Source organism: Lynx rufus, unplaced genomic scaffold (genome assembly GCF_022079265.1).
Source record: "Lynx rufus isolate CCGP_SWC_20201006 ecotype Redwood Valley unplaced genomic scaffold, mLynRuf1.p SCAF_6, whole genome shotgun sequence".
Lineage (NCBI taxonomy): Eukaryota > Metazoa > Chordata > Mammalia > Carnivora > Felidae > Lynx > Lynx rufus.
Genome location: NW_025814878.1, coordinates 123,019,763 through 123,040,890, shown reverse-complemented (window position 1 = coordinate 123,040,890; position 21,128 = coordinate 123,019,763). Strand labels below are relative to the sequence as shown.

At 45.4% G+C, this 21,128-nt stretch overlaps 1 protein-coding gene across 1 annotated transcript; it reads right to left on the bottom strand.

Annotated features, from left to right (window-relative positions):
- Positions 1-8,632: 8,632 nt before the first annotated feature.
- PPP1R3G (protein phosphatase 1 regulatory subunit 3G) lies at positions 8,633-10,307 on the bottom strand. The gene has a single exon (XM_047102557.1). The coding sequence runs from the start codon at positions 10,272-10,274 to the stop codon at positions 9,237-9,239; it is 1,038 nt and encodes a 345-aa protein (XP_046958513.1). The 5' UTR covers positions 10,275-10,307; the 3' UTR covers positions 8,633-9,236.
- Positions 10,308-21,128: the final 10,821 nt, after the last annotated feature.

Below are 21,128 nucleotides of genomic sequence, written 5' to 3'. Positions count from 1 at the left end.
AGGTGCAGCCGGGAGGGAAAGGGGATGAATCAGAACAAGGCAGTCACAAAATCAAAACATGTCCCAAAGAATGGGTTTTCAACAATATCACACAGTAGTCAGCAAACAGGAAGACCCTCAAAAGTAGCTTCTTAAGATAGGGCGGACAATCTTTGAAGAAGCTATTGCAAGGAATTCAGAAGACAGAAGTCAGATGAATGTGTGTACATGTATATATTATGTTATAACAACATGTATACACAATATACCACCCATTATGTGAACAAGAGGAAACAAATGGCATGTTTTCTGCCCACGTAACAAGAACAGTTTGGTTAGCACATTGGTGGCCACCATAATTTGTCCCCCAAGTTGGAAGTTTCATTTATTCTTCCTACACTCAGAGGAAGATAGACAACATTTATTCTCAGAACGAAATCAGTAGAAACCACCTTGCAGAGACCAGAAGGAAAACAGAAAGATGTTTAGAACCAACTGTCTGCTTGGTACTTTATAAGTAATTTCCCTTTGTGCTCATAACAATCTAATTAGGCGGGAATGACTGCCCCCATTGTGCAAGTGTGAAAACTCACACTCAGGTTAAGGGTCCTGTTTGAAAGCACACAGATAGCCAGGGCTGAGCTGGGGTCAACAGCAGGCCTTGCTCACCTGGAGCCCAAGTGTCTTCCCCACGTCACGCCTCTAATCCTGGCAGCTAAGTGTATTTCACCAGCACAGCACCCGACAACGCTTTATACATTTCTCAATGGAAGGGATTTTTTCTTAATTTAATTTTGTTATTATTATTATTATGAATTTTTTTTTATATATTTTTTTTAATTTTTTTTCAACGTTTATTTATTTTTGGGACAGAGAGAGACAGAGCATGAACGGGGGAGGGGCAGAGAGAGAGGGAGACACAGAATCAGAAACAGGCTCCAGGCTCTGAGCCATCAGCCCAGAGCCTGACGCGGGGCTCGAACTCACGGACCGCGAGATCGTGACCTGGCTGAAGTCGGACGCTTAACCGACCGCGCCACCCAGGCGCCCCATGAATTTTTATTTGGAAATGGTTTAAAACTCGCAAGAAATTGCAGGAATAGCAGAGAGAATTCTTGTGTGTCTTTCACACACCTTTCCCTGACGATAATATCATCCATAACTATAGTACCTGGTCACAACCAGGAAGTCGATGTTGGTACAAGACTATTTATTATCAGGGTTTTTCAATGAATCCTCACTGAGGACTTAGGCCAGACAATTACTTGTGGCCGAACGCTGTCCTGTGCTTTGTAGGATGTTTGCAGCACCCGTGGCCATTTGCACCTCCCTCCCCAGTTGTGACCACCAAAAATATTTCCGGATGCAGAAATAGCTTTTAAAGTACCGGGGCGCCTGGGTGGCGCAGTCGGTTAAGCGTCCGACTTCAGCCAGGTCACGATCTCGCGGTCCGTGAGTTCGAGCCCCGCGTCAGGCTCTGGGCTGATGGCTCAGAGCCTGGAGCCTGTTTCCGATTCTGTGTCTCCCTCTCTCTCTGCCCCTCCCCCGTTCATGCTCTGTCTCTCTCTGTCCCAAAAATAAATAAATGTTGAAAAAAAAATTAAAAAAAAAAAAAATAAAGTACCAAATTGCTGGGATGCCTGGGTGGTTCAGCCGGTTTAGTGTCAGGCTCTTGATTTTGGCTCAGGTAATGAGATTGAGCCCCACGTTGGGCCTGACACTGAGCATAGTGCCTGCTTGAGAGTCTCTCTCTTTCTCTAAAAAATAAAAAGATAAAGTTCCAAATTGCTGTATATTCTTTATTCAAAATACAACTTCGGGTTCAGCATCTCTCAGACATAACACATGTAGAAAAATAACCACAACAAAGTTTTTGTTTTTGTTTTTAATCCTTGGGATTTAAAAGACATTTTCAAACCACAAAAATATAATTATCCTTTAAAAAATCAAGGAGAAATAGGAAGGCTGCATTTTGATTACAGTGGTTCTCTGTTTAAATAAACACTAACAAAAATCACATTCACAGAAATCTGTTACTCATCCCAAACATTCCTGGGCACATTTCTCAAGCAAATCTTAAAACACAGATTGATAAGGTTATTTTCTCTCACATTATTAGAGAGAACTGTTAAAACATTCTAATGTGATCACATAAAAATCTACTGTCTGAAATAGTGACCCATTCTTGCTGCTGCTGTCTGGCTGATAAAGGAGCATTTGGCCCCATCTTGTTTCAGCTGAGGAGGGCAGACACTGTGCCGATGAAAGTTGATGGTCATTTCTGCTCCAGCTCTGAGAACCACCCCCTACTCTCAGACAGGGTTGGGAACCTCACCAACTTCCTTGGGCAAGTCAGAGCCCTCCACAGGTAGTATCCCTAGAAAGCTCAGGGATTCCAGACACACACCTACTGAAGCTATGTTGCATTTTAGACTCTGGAAAAATGACTTGGGCGTCAGAACCTGCCATTGCTTCTTATGATTATGCCTACAGAGAGTGTTGCTGAATCATTCTGGAAACCCTTGGCTATATAACATGTTTATCTGGATAGTGAACCAACTGGATGTAGCAGGTAGCAGAATCAACAGCAAAGGCTCAAAAAGCTACGCCTTCCACCTTCAGCAGCCATCAGCACACTTCTGCTCAGGCTAGAGCCTGCGGGGGATGGGACCAGACAAGCCACGGCCCAGGCCTGAGGCCCAAAACAGGAGTTTCATCCCCCTTCCACCTTCTCACGGCTTTACACAGTGATAGGTAGCACAGGGGCAGCCCTTACCCCTTAGCCTCAGAACTCAATGCCTTTACAACCCATTTTTTTAATGTTTATTTATTTTCGAGATACTGTGCGCTTGCAAGTGGGGGAGGGGTAGTGAGAGGGGGACAGAAGACTCCATGCTGACAGCTGCAAGCCTGATGCAGGGCTTGAACTCACTAACCTCCAGATCGTGACCTGAGCTGAAGCTGGATGCTCAACCGGATGAGCCACCGGCGCTCCCTTTACAACCCATTTTGAAGGTGTTGTTTCCTCCGCCGGAACAACTAACCTTTCAGAGCATTCATTTTTAATGACTTTATGGTGAATAGCAAAGTCCAAAATAATGCAGGATCTAAAGACAGAAGCAACCTCTAGTTCAGATTTGGGGAAATGGGGAATGAAGGGGTTACTAAGTTACTTTCTTTTATTTGCAAAAGAACATGTTATGTATTTCATTGTTAAACACTTGTTTGCCATTTATTTCCACAATTATCCATTTTATAGATATCGCAGGGACCTTCAAAACTCAATTCAATGTATAGATTTATGATCCTAAAACAATAGACCTCACTAATCTTGGTGTCTGCACTTATTTGTGAAATGGGTTACACAATGGCTTTGGGGTTTTCTGACTGCAAAACATAACATCACAAGCAACATGCCTGAAATTTGGACATAAAAACACAATTGCTCCTTAACCAGAGGCCCCTTAACCAGACAGGAGTATGCAAATAGACTATTTAAAGGAGTTCTGAACACAAACTCACCTTTCTTTTTAAATAATGTAAAATTAGAAAAAAAAAACAAAAAACCTTATCCTCTCCAAGAAATTGTAACCTCTTTCACTACCCCAGAACAGCCTCCTAAAAGCAAGGGTGTTTTACCCAAAGACTTCGAGGGAGGAGCTGTAGCAATACGTCCTCTAGAGAGCACTGCGAGGTGTCCCCACTAAAGGCTATTCGTTTCCCGTGACCATCAATTTCTCATCTGCTGGAGTGGATGCTTCCTCAACATAACACGTGCATAGCTATTTGCAGAAAAGCCATCTGCGCGATGTGCTCATGAATTTTTCAACTTGGAGATTAAATATTTCAGGCTTAGTTCACAAAAATCTACCTGTTTTCCATCTTCATTCAATTCACATTTTCAGACAGAATTTCCCATTTCAGTATGCATTAGGATGCTGTTGACTCTCCTTGGGAAATGACCTCAGGTAACAAGTTTCAAAGGACCTGAACGCTGCCAACTATAAGAACGGGATGATGAGTAAATACAATCATGGAGAAATTAGACTGGTCTAAATGTAAGTTAGTCTAAAATATCTTTGCTTTGCCAGAGATGTTTGTAGATACGTACATTTCCCGGTTGAACTGGTTCTGAACTCATGACTTAAATAGACTTTTACTCTTCCATTAGACTCATTGGCAAATCTCACCAGCGCATCTTAAACGTAAACCCTTGATCTTCGCCAACTCAACAATCAATATTCAGCTGAAATGTGACTCTGTTCTCTCCTTGCCAATATTTGTCCCCTCAGAGGCGGCCAAGGTCAAAGAACTAGACTCCACAAAACGCAAATACAAAGCCTACCCAAAAGATTCAAAACAGTTTAAATCCTAATGAGTCTAAAGTTAAAATATTTAACACTCCAACAACCAGCCCTTGGAGGATTAAAGAACCATTTAGGGCTGCTTTCCGGTAGTCTCCCCGATCCGCTACAGGGAGTCCAGAAAGGAACATGAAAACACAGCAGGTCACCTAGTGGAATGTGTCTATTACGGAGTCGGGAAGAGAGAGCTGGGTCAGCCCCTCCCAGCGGGCCTCGGGCACTCACCTGCTGATCTGCAAGATGGGCCAGGACTGTTCTGGAGAAGGAAAGCAGGGGTCACCAGGCTGAGCCCAGGCTGTTAGGATCCACCCTGGTCCAAGCCCTTTGCCCTTGTGTGGCTACCACGAGCACATCCCCGATCTCTGGAAGACCATCCTTGCCCCGGCATTGTGGGAATTGGCTGCGCAAAGGCTGGACTGCAAACAGCTCCCTGTCAGGATTTGCTTATTAAGTTGCCACACGTCACAGTGCTGTCTTTAACCCACAAACCTGTGCTCCACTGCCTAAATCAAAAATACACATTTGATTCAGTTCCATGATGCCACAAAAAAGGAAAGCATCCCATTTCCTCTCGAAGGCTGTTCTTTGCAGTCCTGACAAAGCACATGCGACACAAATCACAATACTCCAAGTGGCTCCAAGCCACACGCTCTTAAGAAACACGACTGAGTCAGGAAATGAAAAAACTTGGCATACTCAAATATGCGCACCTGCTGTGCTAGATAGCAGCAAGATGGGGAACTCGCGAAACAATGTATAGTCCAACACTACAACTCCAGAAATGAAATGAGCAGAAGGCTCAGCTTTGCTGCGAGTGAGCAGACTCACGAACCACAGCATCACCAGGGAAGCCCTCAGCCCGGGTCAGGGAGGAAAGGCACAGCAGGTGAGGGCATGGTCAGGTGGAAAGCCCACTAAGCACCCAACCGGACAAAGTTCCCCTGGCCCTGCAGCTAAGGTTGGTGGATGACAACTGCTCCACCCCCACGTGCTATAGGAAGGCTGCTGGAGCTGTGGCCCTGCTGCCTATGAAGAGAGGCATGTCAGCGTCCCCCAGAGCTTGCTGGGTTTCCGGGATCCTAATCCAGTACTTCACTGAAGCAGGATCCTTGTCTCCCTGAGGGAAGTCTTGGAACGTCCTGATCACCCTGCTTCATAAACCTGAGGACTGTAAGGGGAAACTCTGTTCCATACAGACTGCTACGTTTTCCAGCCACTGCTTCTGAGACCTCAGATAAGGACACACACTTCATCCAACATTTCCTGACCCAGTGATCCATGGACCCACTTGCCCATAAAGAAGATGCTGGAATCTCTCTGGTAAAATTCAGCATCATTAAGTGAGCTGAGCAGAAGTGAGTTTTGATCATTAGAGCTAATAGATACTTCAGCTATTACATTTCAGCATTTCAACTAGAATGACAGCCTCCCCCCTCACTCCCTTACTCAAGGTAAATATTCCTGAAAAAAAACCCACAAGTGAATTGTTGGAATTTTGCTTTGGGGGATGAGCATGTGAGTTTTCATTCCACTCTGGAAATATACTCTCAAACACTTCCTTGGTCTGGCCAGTATCACCCCTTCTTTTGAAACTACCTCTTCAAAAACAAAACCTATTTAACTTCCTTATGTTTCTTTACAAAATGTTTGTTATCAGTCTATAATGAAAAGTTGGCACTTTATAAAATTGACATTTAGAAGATTGCTTAATACTTAATGTATGAAGGGCCATAACCATGTGCAGAAAGACTGGGCTGTTCCAAATCTTTTACAAAATTCTGAACCTTAGAAAAACTATTCTCCAGGATTTGTGAGACAGCAAAGCTAGATTTCCTCACCTGAAAGCCAGGTTTGACTTTCATTATATTATGAAATAAGTACTTTTAAGAGTCATTGCTTGAATTCCAAAATATACTTTTGAAAGCCAATAATTTTTTTAAATAAAAAATTTGCTCTTCATACCTCTTTAAAATCCATTTCTTACTTTATTCCATATTTGAAGGGTTACCCTTTTGAAGAATACCAGACAAGAGGATCTCTATTTTGATCATGTTATTGGGCTCCTAATTTCATCCTTGTTTAATTTTAAATAATCCCAAACAACCCAAAAATAATGCATAATTATCATATGAATTGGCATTTCAAACTGTGCTATAAGCCATATACACTAGCAATATGTTTCAACTAAAATGTATTCATAAACACATAAGAAAAATATAAAATATATTTATCTAAGTGTTCTTATGCAATAATGCATTTTTTAAAAAGAGGTGGCATACAGAACTCAGTATGGGGCGTTGCATGAAAAAGCTTGATAATTTTTGTATTTAGTAACAGAAAAATGATGCAATTGTTAAAATTGTAAAAAATTGTAAAAATGCAATTGTTAAAATTGCTTATTTCTATGGTTATAAAACTTTTTATAAGTGTATGTGAATTAAGTATTCATTGTTTCATAGACATGACTATTTTTTAGTCTGCTTTACTCCAAGCATAAATTATAATGAACTTCGGATGGCTTTCCGCTAATAATTATTTGAAACTTTTCCCCATGATCAATTACCTTTGGCAACCACTGCTATAGTCAAAAGGAATGTCTCCAAAGCAGAGGTTAAATTAAATATTTCCATGGCTTTTTCCATTTTTCCATTTTGAGGCATGGAAGTATCTGGCAGTTTCTGTAACTTGATGTCAGTTCAGATAGATGCTATATTTCAGCCGTACTGATTTATTATTATTTCTTTTTTAAAAAATTTTTTTTTTCAACGTTTATTTGTTTTTGGGACAGAGAGAGACAGAGCATGAACGGGGGAGGGGCAGAGAGAGAGGGAGACAGAATCGGAAACAGGCTCCAGGCTCTGAGCCATCAGCCCAGAGCCCGACGCGGGGCTCGAACTCACAGACCGCGAGATCGTGACCTGGCTGAAGTCGGACGCTTAACCAACTGTGCCACCCAGGCGCCCCTGATTTATTATTATTTCTTAGATGAAAGAGGACAAGTAGATTCTCCCCCCTTGCACAGTAATAATTGTACATTTGGTGTCTTAGTGTTTATTGTAACCAAGATTACTGAAAATAATGTAAACAGTTTTACCTCTACCCACAAGAGGTTCATTTCAAGTGGCAAACCTTACTGAAAGTTTAGCTACTTTATTAAGTGTAACTCTCAGCATCTACTGTTAAAAAATACTACTTTTCTAGAGCCAGATAAAAGACCAGTTAGTAAATATTTTACCTTTTGCCATATAGCCTTTGTTGTATCTACTCAACTTTACTTAGCAGGAAAGCAGTCACAGATTATATGTAAATGAATGTGCATGGCTGTGTTCCAATAAAACTTCATTTATGGAAACTGAATGTAAATTTCATATAATGCTCATGTGTCACAAAACAGTATTCTTCTTTTGAGTTTTTCCAATTGTTTACAAATGTAAAAGCATTCTCAGCTCTCAGGCCCTACGAGAACAGGCTTCAGGCTGAATTAGGCCCATGGGCTGTGGTATGCCTACCCTGGTTCCTATACAGCAATGGTAGAAACCATCCTTCTTAAAGATTACCATTACAAAATGAATTATCTGTACTCATCATGTGCTGGAAAATAATGAAAACGAAAGAAAGACAAATTACCAAGGGGTAACCAAGGTGTGGTTAAAAATCAGGTCCTCAGCCAGGATACTTACCTGCCCTGCTCATACATAGCCACTTTATCTTGGCATCCACAGCATCAGCAGCTGAGTGACGAAGGCCAGTGTGCACAGCACCCATCTGGTTCTGACAACATGTACCTGTTGGGCATGCTTCATCCCCTATCAGGTCATCACTACCCATTGTGGCTCTGACTAAAGACAGAAAGACACCTGTCCATTCCACACACACACACACACACACACACACACACACACACACACACACCCTCCTATCACCCAACCACTGGAAAGTCCAGCTTCTCTGGCTGCTAAAGGCCCAGAGAAGTCTAGCAGCTATTATGTGCTCCGCCTATACAAGGGGGTTGAGGGCTGGTGACTGCAGCTTACACAGGTCTACAGGATTACTCTAATGTATCAATTGACCAACCACCTCATTTTGGCAGGGGACAGAACCCTCCTACAAAACATTTCAAAGAACATTTTTGCCCAGAATAGGAAATCTGGGCTTTTCCACATCAGAGAGCAAGGATTGGAGGAAAGAAACTTGAAAATACTGTTAACTATTTGAGGAAGATCACCTGTCAAGACCTCCCAAACTCCCCAGGAGCTGAAATATAAAGTACAGCGTAAAAGAGTGTGCAAGTTGCCTTTACTTTTTTAAAGGACATGTGTACACATAGGCCCAAGTAAGTAATGTCCAGTCTGTGCAAACATCTCCCAGATCCCAGTTAAGAGAAAAGGACGGCCCAGCCCAGGCCCCACCCGGTTTTCTCAGAGAAACAGTCCCCTGTGCGAAGGCTCCCCTTCACCACCACGGTCCAGTGCATTCTCCTGGCATGATGTGGCAGGATGCCTGTCCTTTCCCTGAGACTCAGGCATCTCCAGCAAGCAGCAACGGCGAAAACACTTTGTCTATAGTTTTAAACAAATCCCAAGGTCTTACAATTAAGCGCAAGGGTCAGGAGACTTTTTCTTGGAGGAAGCTATGGCTCAGAGTCTTGAGAATTTCTTCCCATTCTGACGCAGAGCGAGAATCCCAGAAGCAGCGGAGGAAGGCCTAAGCGAGGAGACAACGGGCGAGGAGTTTCGGTGCTCACAAGGCTCACTCGCCGGATCCGTCCTGGTGAAAGTTTGCAGTTGAACGGCTCCCTCCTTTTCTTCCCCGAGGTACGGGGCTCAGCAAATCGTCCCCGCAGGTCACCCGGTTGCTCTGGGGCGGCGCGCGGCCTGGAGCCCGGCCTTGGGCTCAGAGCGCGTCGGAAGGGCGCACATAGCGCAGCGTGTAGTTGGCCCCCGAGTTATTGTCCCAGTACTCGCCCTGGGCACAGCGGTAGCACACGGCGAAGTGGACCGCGGCGCCCGGTTCGTCCGCGTCTTCCCCCTCCTGGGGCTGCAGGCCGGGGGGCAGGCACAGCGAGAAGTGGAAGCGCTCGGCGCCTGGCTCCTCCTCGGCGTCCCCGGGCCCCCCCGACGGCGCCTCCGGTGGCTGTGGCTCCGCCGGCGGCTCGGGCTGCAGCTCGGCCGGCACGTCTAGGAAGGAGCGCCACTCGGTGAAGGTGTAGCGCACCGCCACGGTTCTCGGCCCGGGGCAGCCCAGCACCCGGCCGGAGCCCGTCACCTCCGCTCCCGAGGGCGCCGAGCACTGCACGCGCTCCAAGCACACGCGCTGCCGCCGCAGTCTCTCGGCGGCGGCGCTGGGCCCGGGAAGCTCGAAAAGAGGCCGAAGCCGGGGAGGCGGCGCAGAGAGGGCCGCGGTCGCGGCCGCCGCCGCCAGCAGGCCGGGGAGCTGCTCCAGTTCTTGGGCGCGCATGGGGAAGCTGCGCAGGCGGGAGAGCACGGCGGGAGGCACCTGCGGCTCCTCCGCCTCGCTGAAGTGCTTCACGCTGGCCAGGCTTAGCCCCAGCGCGTCCGCGAACTGCACTCGCTTCTTGCACTTGGCGCAGCAGCTGCCGGGACCGTGCGGCAAGCCCTCGGCCCCCTCGCCGTCCTCCGGGCCGAGCCCCAGGCCAAGCTGCTGGCGCTGGCGCAGCAGCTTGGCCGCCTGCAAGATCGGGTCCGCGGGCAGGGAAAAGGAACGCGGGAGGCGGCGGCGGCACTCCAGCAGCTCCTCGGGCTCCTGGGAGGCGGCCTCTTCCTCCGCAGACAAGGGGTCAGCGTCGGGGCTCGGGGCCTCCGACGCGCCGCCGCCGTCGTCCCCCGGAGTGGGCAGCCCCTCGGCTGGAGGGGGCTCTCCAAAGAGCGCAGGTCCCTGTTTCTCCAAACTTAGCGCCCCCTGGGGCTCCATGACGCTGTCTGGCCCCGAGACTGTCCGTATCACTTCTCCCTGGAGACTTAACACCTTGGGTCGTTGCAAGGGCGCGCAGAGCCCGCCCCGGGCTGGAGAGGAGAAGACAGTCCCACTGCGTAGCCCCGGGTTTTAGCGGCGGCGACCCGGCGCGAAGTGGGAGGAGGATGCCGGCGTGGGGCCGGCTCTGGGAATTGAACCTGCCAGCAGCGGGGGAGGGCCCGGGGCGGGGAGGCGCAGGCCGTGGGAACACCGGGGAGCTGGGCGGCACGGGCCGGAGCAAGCGGGCGAGCTTCCCGAAGGCTGAGGCAGAAGGTGTAGACGGCTCTCTGGAAGTTGGGGGCTCCCTTTTCCCTCGCGCCCACCCCGGCGGGGTCCGCGTCGGTCCTGCCTCCGGAGCTCCTCGGGTGAACTGGCGCTCAGCTTTCGTGGACTCGGGCGCGAACTGCCTTCCTCCGGCGCGTCAAGTTGCCCCAGGTCTGGACGGGTCCGCCCTCTGGCGGGTCGCAAAGCCGTCTCCTCCCGGGTGTCGCGGCGGCCGGGGAAGTCCCCGGGGGCAGGCGCGCAATTAGGGAAGCTCGCCTGCGGGCAAGCGGACCGAGAGCGCCGATCGCCTCCCTCGCTTTCTTTTCCTTCCTTCCCAAACTTCGGGGCTCCCGGGCTTCAGTCCCGCTCTCCCGCCGGCGCGCTGGCCTCGGCGCTCCCGCAGTGGCGGCGCCCGGGGGCTGGGGCCGAGTCCGGGGCGGGGACGCGGCTCTGCGCCGAGAGCTGCCGGAGGCCATTAGCTCGGGGCCCGGGAGCACGTCCCCGCTCCTCCCCCTGTCCCGCCCGCCGCGCCCCGGGGCCCCGAGGACCGGGGCCCCGCGGGACCGTCGCTGCGCGCACTGCCTCTCCCCGAGGCCCCGAGGGGCCTCGGCGTGCGCTAGGGCTGCTAGGCGGCCGACCTGCGGCTCTACCGGTGGAACGTGGAACCTGGGCACTGGGGAGACCTTCGGTTGTGAGTTTTTGTTGTTGGTTTTGTCTGTTTTTAAGGCTAACTTTACCTTGATCAAAGTCAGTGTCTCGCAAACATCAGCGCGCGTCGGCGTCACCTGGAGGGGTTGTGAAAACATTCCTGCGCCACCCTGCAGTTTCTGATTCAGTGTTGCTGAAAGTATTTCCAACAAGGTCATGCCGATGCTGGGCTCCAGGGCCAGCATTTTGGGGACCTGCGTATAAACCTGTGTGGACGTGTGGAGTTACTTGTGTAAAAAGCTAGGGATTCTAGAAACATAGATACAGTATTTTAGGGGAAAAAAAGAAAAGAAAAGAAAAAAAAAAAGAAAAGCCAACCTACCTGGGTCATTTAACTGAGGCATGGTAACTAAAATACCTTATGGTCTGGCAGAATTTAAAGGGGCCAGCACCTTAGGCATTTTGGTGAGGCGGCAGGCATAAGATGGAGAGTAGGGAGTAAGGGTCATATTAATCACTAATATTGACTGAGCACCCAGCCATCAGCAAATGTTGGTTTGAACTGATCCTCCTTGCCTGATCTTATTCTCAGAGCATCATCCCTATTCTACAAGTGGGACATAGAGGTGTAGAAGGATTTTTCATTGCCCAGGCCTCACAGCTAGGTGTGGTGGGATTTGAACCCTGGGCAATTAAGAGGGAAGAGTTCTCCCATCACTAGGAAGCCAGGGCTGGGGGTGTGATGCTCCTGAGGAAGGGGCTCTGCCATCCTCCTGTTAGGGTGGTAGGTCCTTGGGTGCCCAATATAGAATTCCATGATTGCATGTCAACTTGGAAGCTTACAAGAGGCACGTGATACTCTGTGTGTCTCCCTGAACAACTCCAAGATTTGGGGAAGAAGACATTATTTTTACATTTAGGTAAATATTTACATATTATGGAGTTAAACACAAAATTTGAAAATTATTTGGAAGATTAAAATAGGATTTCAAAGAGATTTTGAGGTTGTGGTGACCCTTTGGGTTACTGCCCTCATCAAGGCCATGTGCCCACTGCAGGACAAGGGACTTCAGGAGGTGAGGTGCCTAAGGAGTAGGACTCAAGGAGGCGTCAGTCTCAGGGTTATTGCAGGGCCCTAGGCCCAGCAACTCTCTTTGCTTTTTAGTGAAAGTGTTAGAACACCTCACCCTCAGGGAGCTCAGTATATTGGAGGAGACCAACATTAACCAAAAAGCAAATACAGGCTTGGCCACACTAGCAGATGCTAAGAAGGATGCAACCTAGCCAGGGAGGCCTCCGGGAGGAAGGTGAGTAGGAGTGAACAGATAGGCCTGCAGGTAACATTTCAGCCATAGTTGTATGGGCCCCATGTGGGTGGGAATGTGGGGAATGTAGGTGGAAGGGGTTCACATGGCGGAGGAGGCAAGGGGTCTTTCTTGAGTCTCTTTCATAAGAGCACTAATCCCATCCATGAGGGCCCCACCCTCATGACCCAATTACCCTCCAAAGCCCGATCTCCTAAAACCTTCACATTGGGGGTTAGATTTCAACATAGGAACTTTGAGGGGACACAAACATGTACACTACAGCAGACACATTGATTGTTTTGAGGTGAAGACAATTGAGAAACAGCAGATACAGGAAGGGCTCTCCTTTCTACCCAAAATCACGGCATAGATTTCTTGTACCAGGAAAAGGAGAACATTCTTATCATCAAGACAGAGTTGACACCAATTTGAATCTGGACAAACAAACCTACTAAAATAGACCTTAGCTTCCACTAGTTTCCCCATGTACTTCTAGGTCACTTTCCCACATTTTACCCTTTTAGCCCAGACCCTTTTTTCCTTCGTCTTGCCACATCCCCTGACTTATCCATCATTGTTAAAATGGTACATAAGCTCCCAGGCCTATCCGTTTCTTTGGGTCTTCGTTTCTTACACTGAATATGAAAGCCCTCCATGTACACATAAAACTACCAACAAGAAATAAACTTCTTATGTTTCTCTCTTGTAAATCTGTCTTTTGTCAGTTTAATTCTTAGGCCCAAACACAGAATTTAAGAGGATAGAGACACCATATATAATATGTTAAAGTATTACAAAAATCTTAATTTTTAAAGTATTTTAAAAGAGCAGAAACATTTTAGAAACGTGTCCCCTAACTCTTCTTCAGCTTTTTGAAGAGGATTGAGTTGATTAAGATAAAGTCACAGTGAGTTTTCAGGGGCTTAAATGCAGCCATGGAAACTTCCTAGAAAAATGCCTTCTAATCTAAAAGGATCAAATTCTGTAGTGCCTTAGACTGCATTTTTCAGCACAACTGAAATATGGCAATGGGATGAACTTGCAATAAACTTGAAAAAAGCATTACCCTGCTTGCCTGGTTCATTTTTCTTTCTTATGTGTACCTTCTAGCAGAATCTAAGAGGTCTGAGTACAACTGACTTGCTTCAAAAGTGGAAAAAATAAAGCCAAGTGAGATTCAAATGATCTGCTTAACCAAAGCCACTCAGCCACCCAGAGAAGGGAGCGCCAGATTGATATCTAGTATAGCCAGGGCTTGCGAATCATCGTGTGCTAAAACACTGCTCACAGCATTGCACAACCTCACACAGCCTGATGGGATGGTTATGTTACCACAAGTATGGCAACCTGGAGGCCTACAACAATTCACTGAATTGCTCTGGTTACCCAGGATAGAATTTGCTGGGCCAGGATTTGGACTCACACAGCCTACTGTCTGAACCCCGCTGCAGCCCTCTCTGGGAGCCTGCTGGAGGTAAGTCATGTTGCTTTTAGCTTAAAAAAAAAAAAAAAAAAAAGTCACCAAGTCAGAAGGGGCCTTGCTTCCCACAACAAAGGGATGAGGAGTTAATAAGAAAGCCTTAAGGATGGAGTTCTCTATTTTTATTCTAAATTTCTTTGGCTTCCCTATTTCAATGAGTTTTACTCATGTTTCTGATCATCCAGGTTTTAACATGATTTGCATAATATATTCTAAGTGTAATTTGTAAGTTTCCCAGAGCTTGATTGGCCTAATACCCAACCAATTTTTTTTCCTGAAATTAACAGAGTCATTTACACATTACATGTTAAAGAGCCCACTAGTATCAAGTTAACCTCCTATCAACACTTCAAGTTTTAGTATGTTAACTTTTTATCCTCATATCAATTTTCTGCAATGTTTAAGTCATTTCACTTACATTTAGTGACTTTTCTCATTTGACTTTGGATGACTGTAAATACCAATCATAAGAAGCATAAACAAATGTGTGAAAACTTCAGTTCTTGGTATATGTGACACAATTCTAATGAGCATGCGAAACTCTGGGAGTGCAGGACTAATATCAATCTATTACTTCTGCCTGGCTCCCCAGAGTCTCTGTCAGCTTCTGGGAGGAGGCCCTTCATTAGTCCTCTCAACCTTCTTGTCCAGAGCCTCCCTGCTTCTTTTCCTCTGTGTGAGACAGAACTGAAAAGTTAGGGAAACTACTGGATTTGACATCTTTCTTTGAAGGGAGCAGGGAAGGACCCCTATGTCTTGCTGTCTCATAAAATGACAGAGACTTGGTCTCCTAATAGGGTCTGTGACAGCCTATGAGCGAGTGTAGTGGGCATGTGGCTGGCCAGCCCCACACACACCCCTCTGCCTCTGTTCTAGCAGGTATCCTACACACACTTCTCCCGTACTCCCCTCCAGAATAGCATCTGTCTGATCTCAGAGGAACACCCATCCTGCCCATGACTGGTTCAGGAATGAGCAAGTGACCCAGCCAGTAAGATGTGAGGGGGAAGTCTGAGAGGAAGCATCTGAGGGGCATTTCCTTTTTCCCAAGAGAGAGCCAGAGATGATGCATTCTCGTTTGATCCCTTGGACTCACAGCAGTTGCAACTACCTTGAGGTGAGGTGCTCACTGAGCACGGGAAATGGAACAGCCATTTTGTGATTTTGTGACTGAGCTGCTAAGTTGATGTTTCTCGATGGGAAGACTCTTTCGCTTTTTGAACTGGCAAGTCTTTGCTGTGACCATTTATAGCAAACAGTTTAAGATCTTTAACATCCATGAGCCCTGCCCTCAAAATGCCTCTAGCAGCCCCAGGAATGAGACAACCAAAAACATCCATCCTTTTGTTTCCAAATGAGAACCATGACACTCTGTCTTTGGACCTCTTACCATGTGAAATAAAAAAAAAAAAAAAAAAAAGTACAACCTTTTGGGGCACCCGGGTGGCTCAGTTGGTTGGGTGCCCAATTCTTGGTTTCGGCTCAGATCATGATCTCACAGTTCATGAGTTCGAGCCCTATGTGGGGCTCTGCACTAACAGCAAGGAGCCTGCTTAGGATTCTCTCTCTCCTCCTCCCCCTGCTCCTCCCCCTGCTCCTCCCCTGCTCGCATGCACACACTCTCTCTCTCTCTCTCAAAATAAATAAATAAACTTTTTTTTTTTTAAGACAGCCTTTTGAGTTAAGCCAGTTTAATTGAGCTTTCTCCTGGTTGCAGCCCAGGGTCTCCTAACAGGAAGGCATTTAAAAATTTTTTTTATTTATTTAAGTAATCTCCACATTCATCATGGGGCTTGAACTCATGACCCCAAGATCAAGAGTCGCATGTTCTTCTGACTGAGCCAGACAGGCACCCCAGGAAGGCATTATTATAATAATTTTGGAAGAATGAATAAATTGAGCCTCAAAGAGGTCAAGGAATGTGCCCAAGGATATCCACCAGCTGTGGCAGAACCAGCACGTGGCTCCAGATCTGACTTCAAAGCTTAGCTACTTCCTCCCTATCTGCTTCCTCTCCAGTCACATAGAAGTTACTCTGAACTTCACTATTCTGAATTTCTCCTTCCCGTCAATTTCCTCCAAAAGAACAAACCTGGTTAGTTTGTTCAGTGGAAAAATTCACACAACAAAGAAACAAAGGACGGAAGTTTTATGTGGAAAAAAATCAATAAATACAAAACATATATCTGTTTATTTATGTGTGGCATATTTCTGGGAAGACCCTGTCACAGGCTTTGCCTCTGGGGACTGGCGCTCAAGGACTGGGGCTATGAGGTGCGAGGAAAACTTACTCTCATTGTAGATCCTTTTGGACTGTTTGAATTCTTTGTCTTTTGAAAGTATCTTTTCATTGTATTAAACATTAAAAACTTTAAAGCACTTGTCAATAAATTTTGTGTTAACGTATGTTTGCCATAATCTTAAAAATATTTAAAAAAAGCATTCATAGCATTCAGCATTTAAGAATTGGATTCACCTGACTCTTCCCTCTCACTGGCTACATTTGGCTGCTTGGTCTTATTCCTCTGCCCATTCTTCCTTTTGTTATAGTGGAGCCATCCTTTCTTTTTCCGTATCACTATTGTTATTCATCTAGCATGACCTCCTCCAGTCCTTTGGTGCAGCCCTGGTGAAGGAATCTTACCTGACCCCTGCTTTGACACCATCTATATACATCTCCCAACTATGGTCCAAACTCCTTACCCAGAAATAATCTGACTCCAACCACTTTTTTTTTAATGTTTATTATTTTTGAGAGAGAGAGACAGAGTACAAGTGGGGAAGGGGCAGAGAGACAGGGAAACACAGAATCTGAAGCAGTCTCCAGGCTCTGAGCTGTCAGCCCAGAGTCCAATGCAGGGCTAGAACTCATGAACCAGGTGGTGATGACCTGAGGCAAAGTTGGACACTTAAGTGACTAAGCCACCCAGATGCCCCTCCAACCACTTTTCCATCCTCTCCTCTCTATTCATCTTAAGAAGTCATTTTCTGCAAAAATCTTCTAGGAGCCCCCTGGGCTGATATAAGATGAGGCAGCAGAGCCCTAGGCCCTCTGCTCCACATCTAGCTAAGAAACTGTTCTTTTACCTATTTTACATATTGGGATTCCCCAACATGATGTTTCAACAAAGAACTCCACAGCAAAACAATATCACCATCATCACCATCAACATCATTATCACCATCATTACCATTACCATCTTCACCATCATCACTATCATCATGACCGTCATCATCATTATCACCATCATTATTACTATCACTAGCTTCACCATCATTACCATCATCATCACTGTCATCACCATCACCATGACCATCACCACCACCCTTATCATCATTATCATCATCATCATCATTATCACCATCATTATTACCATTACCGTCTTCACCATCATCACTGTCATCATCACCGTCATCACCATCATCATCACTGTCATCACCATCACCATGACCATCCCACCACCCTTATCATCATTATCATCATCATCATCATTATCACCATCATTATTACCATTACCGTCTTCACCATCATCACTGTCATCATCACCGTCATCACCATCATCATCACTGTCATCACCATCACCATGACCATCCCACCACCCTTATCATCATTATCATCATCATCATCATCATTATCACCATCATTATTACCATTACCGTCTTCACCATCATCACTATCATCATGACCGTCATCATCATTATCACCATCATTATTACTATCACTAGCTTCACCATCATTACCATCATCATCACTGTCATCACCATCACCATGACCATCCCACCACCCTTATCATTATCATCATCATCATCATCATTATCACCATCATTATTACCATTACCATCTTCACCATCATCACTATCATCATCACTGTCATCACCATCATCACCATCATCATCACTGTCATCACCATCACCATGACCATCACCACCACCCTTATCATCATTATCATCATCATCATCATTATCACCATCATTATTACCATTACCATCTTCACCATCATCACTATCATCATCACTGTCATCACCATCATCACCATCATCATCACTGTCATCACCATCACCATGACCATCACCACCACCCTTATCATCATTATCATCATCATCATCATTATCACCATCATTATTACCATTACCGTCTTCACCATCATCACTGTCATCATCACCGTCATCACCATCATCATCACTGTCATCACCTTCACCATGACCATCACCACCACCCTTATCATCATTATCATCATCTCATTATTACCATCACATCTTCAACATCATTATCATCACCATCACCATGACCATCATCATTACCATCACCAGCATCATCATCATCACTATCATTCCCATCATATTTTAAAACCATAATTTGCTCTAGAGAAATTTGCTCTAGAGAAAATTCTTCCAAAATTTCTTCCCTTAAAAGTGCTTGTGCTCTTCTCATTGCCTGGAACATCCTACCCCATCTCCACTTTTTGAAATGACTTGGTCTTTAAGGAAATTTCCAAATTTTACTTCCTTTATGACCTTGTTTTGGATCAACCCAGTGAATAATGGTGACTTTTGCCCCAAGGCAGATTTGCAGAGAAACTACTGAAGCTTAAGTGTTATTTGACCCCTCTGATGCATTCACAGTCATGCTCTCGTATAATTTCAGGAGTAATGCATTTTAACCACAATTAGTTAAGACCACTTGTGTGAGGTGGTGTTGGAGCATCCAGTAGCATTTTGGGATCCAGATGAGGGACATATGAGTTGGGGACACATCTTTCAGTTTAATGGAGTATGTTTAGACGGTTCACAATGTCTCTTTAAGGTACTATTAGATGTCTGGTGTCAGAATGGCTTCCAGGATGTTACTGTGGCCCACTCTGTCCACTCAGCCAGTGGTGTGATGGGAAGGTACAGGGCCAGCATCCACAGCACCACCTTCAGGTGCTGTGGCAAGCAGCACCCACACAGCTCCCAGGGATCCTGCCTCCTGATGTTCAGGCTATAAGGAGAAGAGAGCTTTTCTTCTAAACTACTAGGTTCGCCCCTGAGTTCCTGCAAATTAAGCTGATAAAAGATAGATTAACAGGACAAAAGAAAACAGTTTACTTACACGCGCAGCACGCATTCACAAGGGTGCGTGTGATGAGGAACTCAGGGTGAGGGGCAGTGGTTTGAACTTGGGCTTAAACATCATCGTAACAAAGAACAATAAACTTGTAGAGAAGCGACAAGGGAAAAGGGATAAATCCTTTTAGAAGTGGCAAACCTGGGAAGGCAAATATATAGGGAAAACATAGCAGATTAGTGCTGTTTTAATAAGGTTTATTATACAGATTCTTCCAGTGCTGTCTGAGCGGTTAAGAATCTAGAGTCATCTCCTGGTAAGAAGAGGGAAACACCTTTGCAAATGGAAATTTATGTTGTGCTTCTGGCCAGATAGGGGGAGGGCAGAGAGCTTTTTTTCTTTGTCTGCTGTTTCTTAATTTTTTTCAGTTCAAAATAATCCTCATGCCAAAGTGGCATATTTGGGGTGTCATATTCTGATGCTCTCCAGTGTCTGGTGTAATCTCCTTTCCTTGAGTGTGGGTAGAGCCTAGGGCCTTCTTCCTCCTGAATAGGGATAGGATGTCACTTTCATGTTAGGTCTTCTGCTGACACTCTCTGGCTCTCTCTCTTACTGATGTTCTGAAAAAGCCAGATGCCACGTTGAGAGATGTCTTGAAGGAAGAAGCTCATGTGGAAAGGAGGGTTTTTCTTTTATAGTAATTACGTGGAATAGAATTTATTAGCTTCCTGCATTGGTAGCCGCAAACCTATAACACATTTTTTACAGCTGCTGTGTCAAAGACACTTGATGGGGGGTTTCCAAAGTTTTCCCTCTCCACCACCCCGAAATTATGTAAGTTGCAGCCCCATATCACTGGGATCTGTCCTCCAACCCTTTTTTTATACTATTTTTTTCTTTAATTTAAAATGTTGATGTTTTGTTTTTCAGGAATTTCTTGCATAATTTTGATTCTTAAAATATTGAATTAAAATATTATTTATCTTGATTGCTGAGGGGTTTTTTTTGGTCTCCCCTTAAATTTTGTGCCCCAAACCAGTGCCTGTCTTACTTCACCAGGGTCCTGACTCTGCTTATTGGAGGTGGTTGAAAAGTAACCCAAGACACATTTCCTTCCTTAGTGGTACTTCCTGACTCCTTGGGTTAAGGTTTCATTTAATATGGTTTTGCAAAAAAATGTTTAATATATATTCTTACATAGCATGTTTTTATATTTGTATATAATGTATAAATACGTGTATGTTAAAATTTTCTTCAAAACCATATTAAATTAAACCTTAACCATATATATATTGTCACATATTTGCATACACAGAGTATCATTGAGAAGTTATCCCAAAAACCATTAATAGAGCATGCTACAGGAGAAGGCAAGTGACAGGGGGAAACTTGCCTTAGAAAATGTGTTTTTTAATTTTTAAAGGAACATTTCCTAAGATAAATATTTTTTCCCTTAATACAAAAGCAATACTTACTCACTAGGGAAAACTTAGAAAGTATAGGTAAAGTAGGAAACAGAAAGTATAAATATTCATAATGTCATCCAGCAATAACCCTGTTAGTATCTTAGTGTTTATCTTTTTCAATCTGACCCTTTCCCCTCCCTCAGACCCAGAGTTTATTGCCTGCTTCTCTGGCGTGCTTCTTAACATTTACATCCCAGTTGGGTCTGACTTGTTTCCAAATCTTTTCTTCAATGAGTGCATCTCTACTTGGAGAACAGGGATTGTGTCTCATTGGTCTTTGTGATTTTCCTGGAGTGTGGAATAGGAGGTTTGGTCTGAATAAGGACCTGAGAGACCATGTCAGCAAATTATGTAATCTCCATGAGCTGTTTCCTCAGCTGTAAAATGGAATAATGTTAGTGCCTAACTTAAGAGAATCCAAGGGTGCCTGGGTGGCTCAGTCAGTTAAGCATCGGACTCTTGATCTCAGCTCAGGTCTTGATCTCAAGGGTGTTGAGTTCAAGCCCAGTGTTGGGCTCCACACTGGGCATGAAGCCTACTTAAAAAGAAAGAAGAAGTCCAGGGAATCTGGGTGGCTTGGACAGTTAATCTTCTGACTTC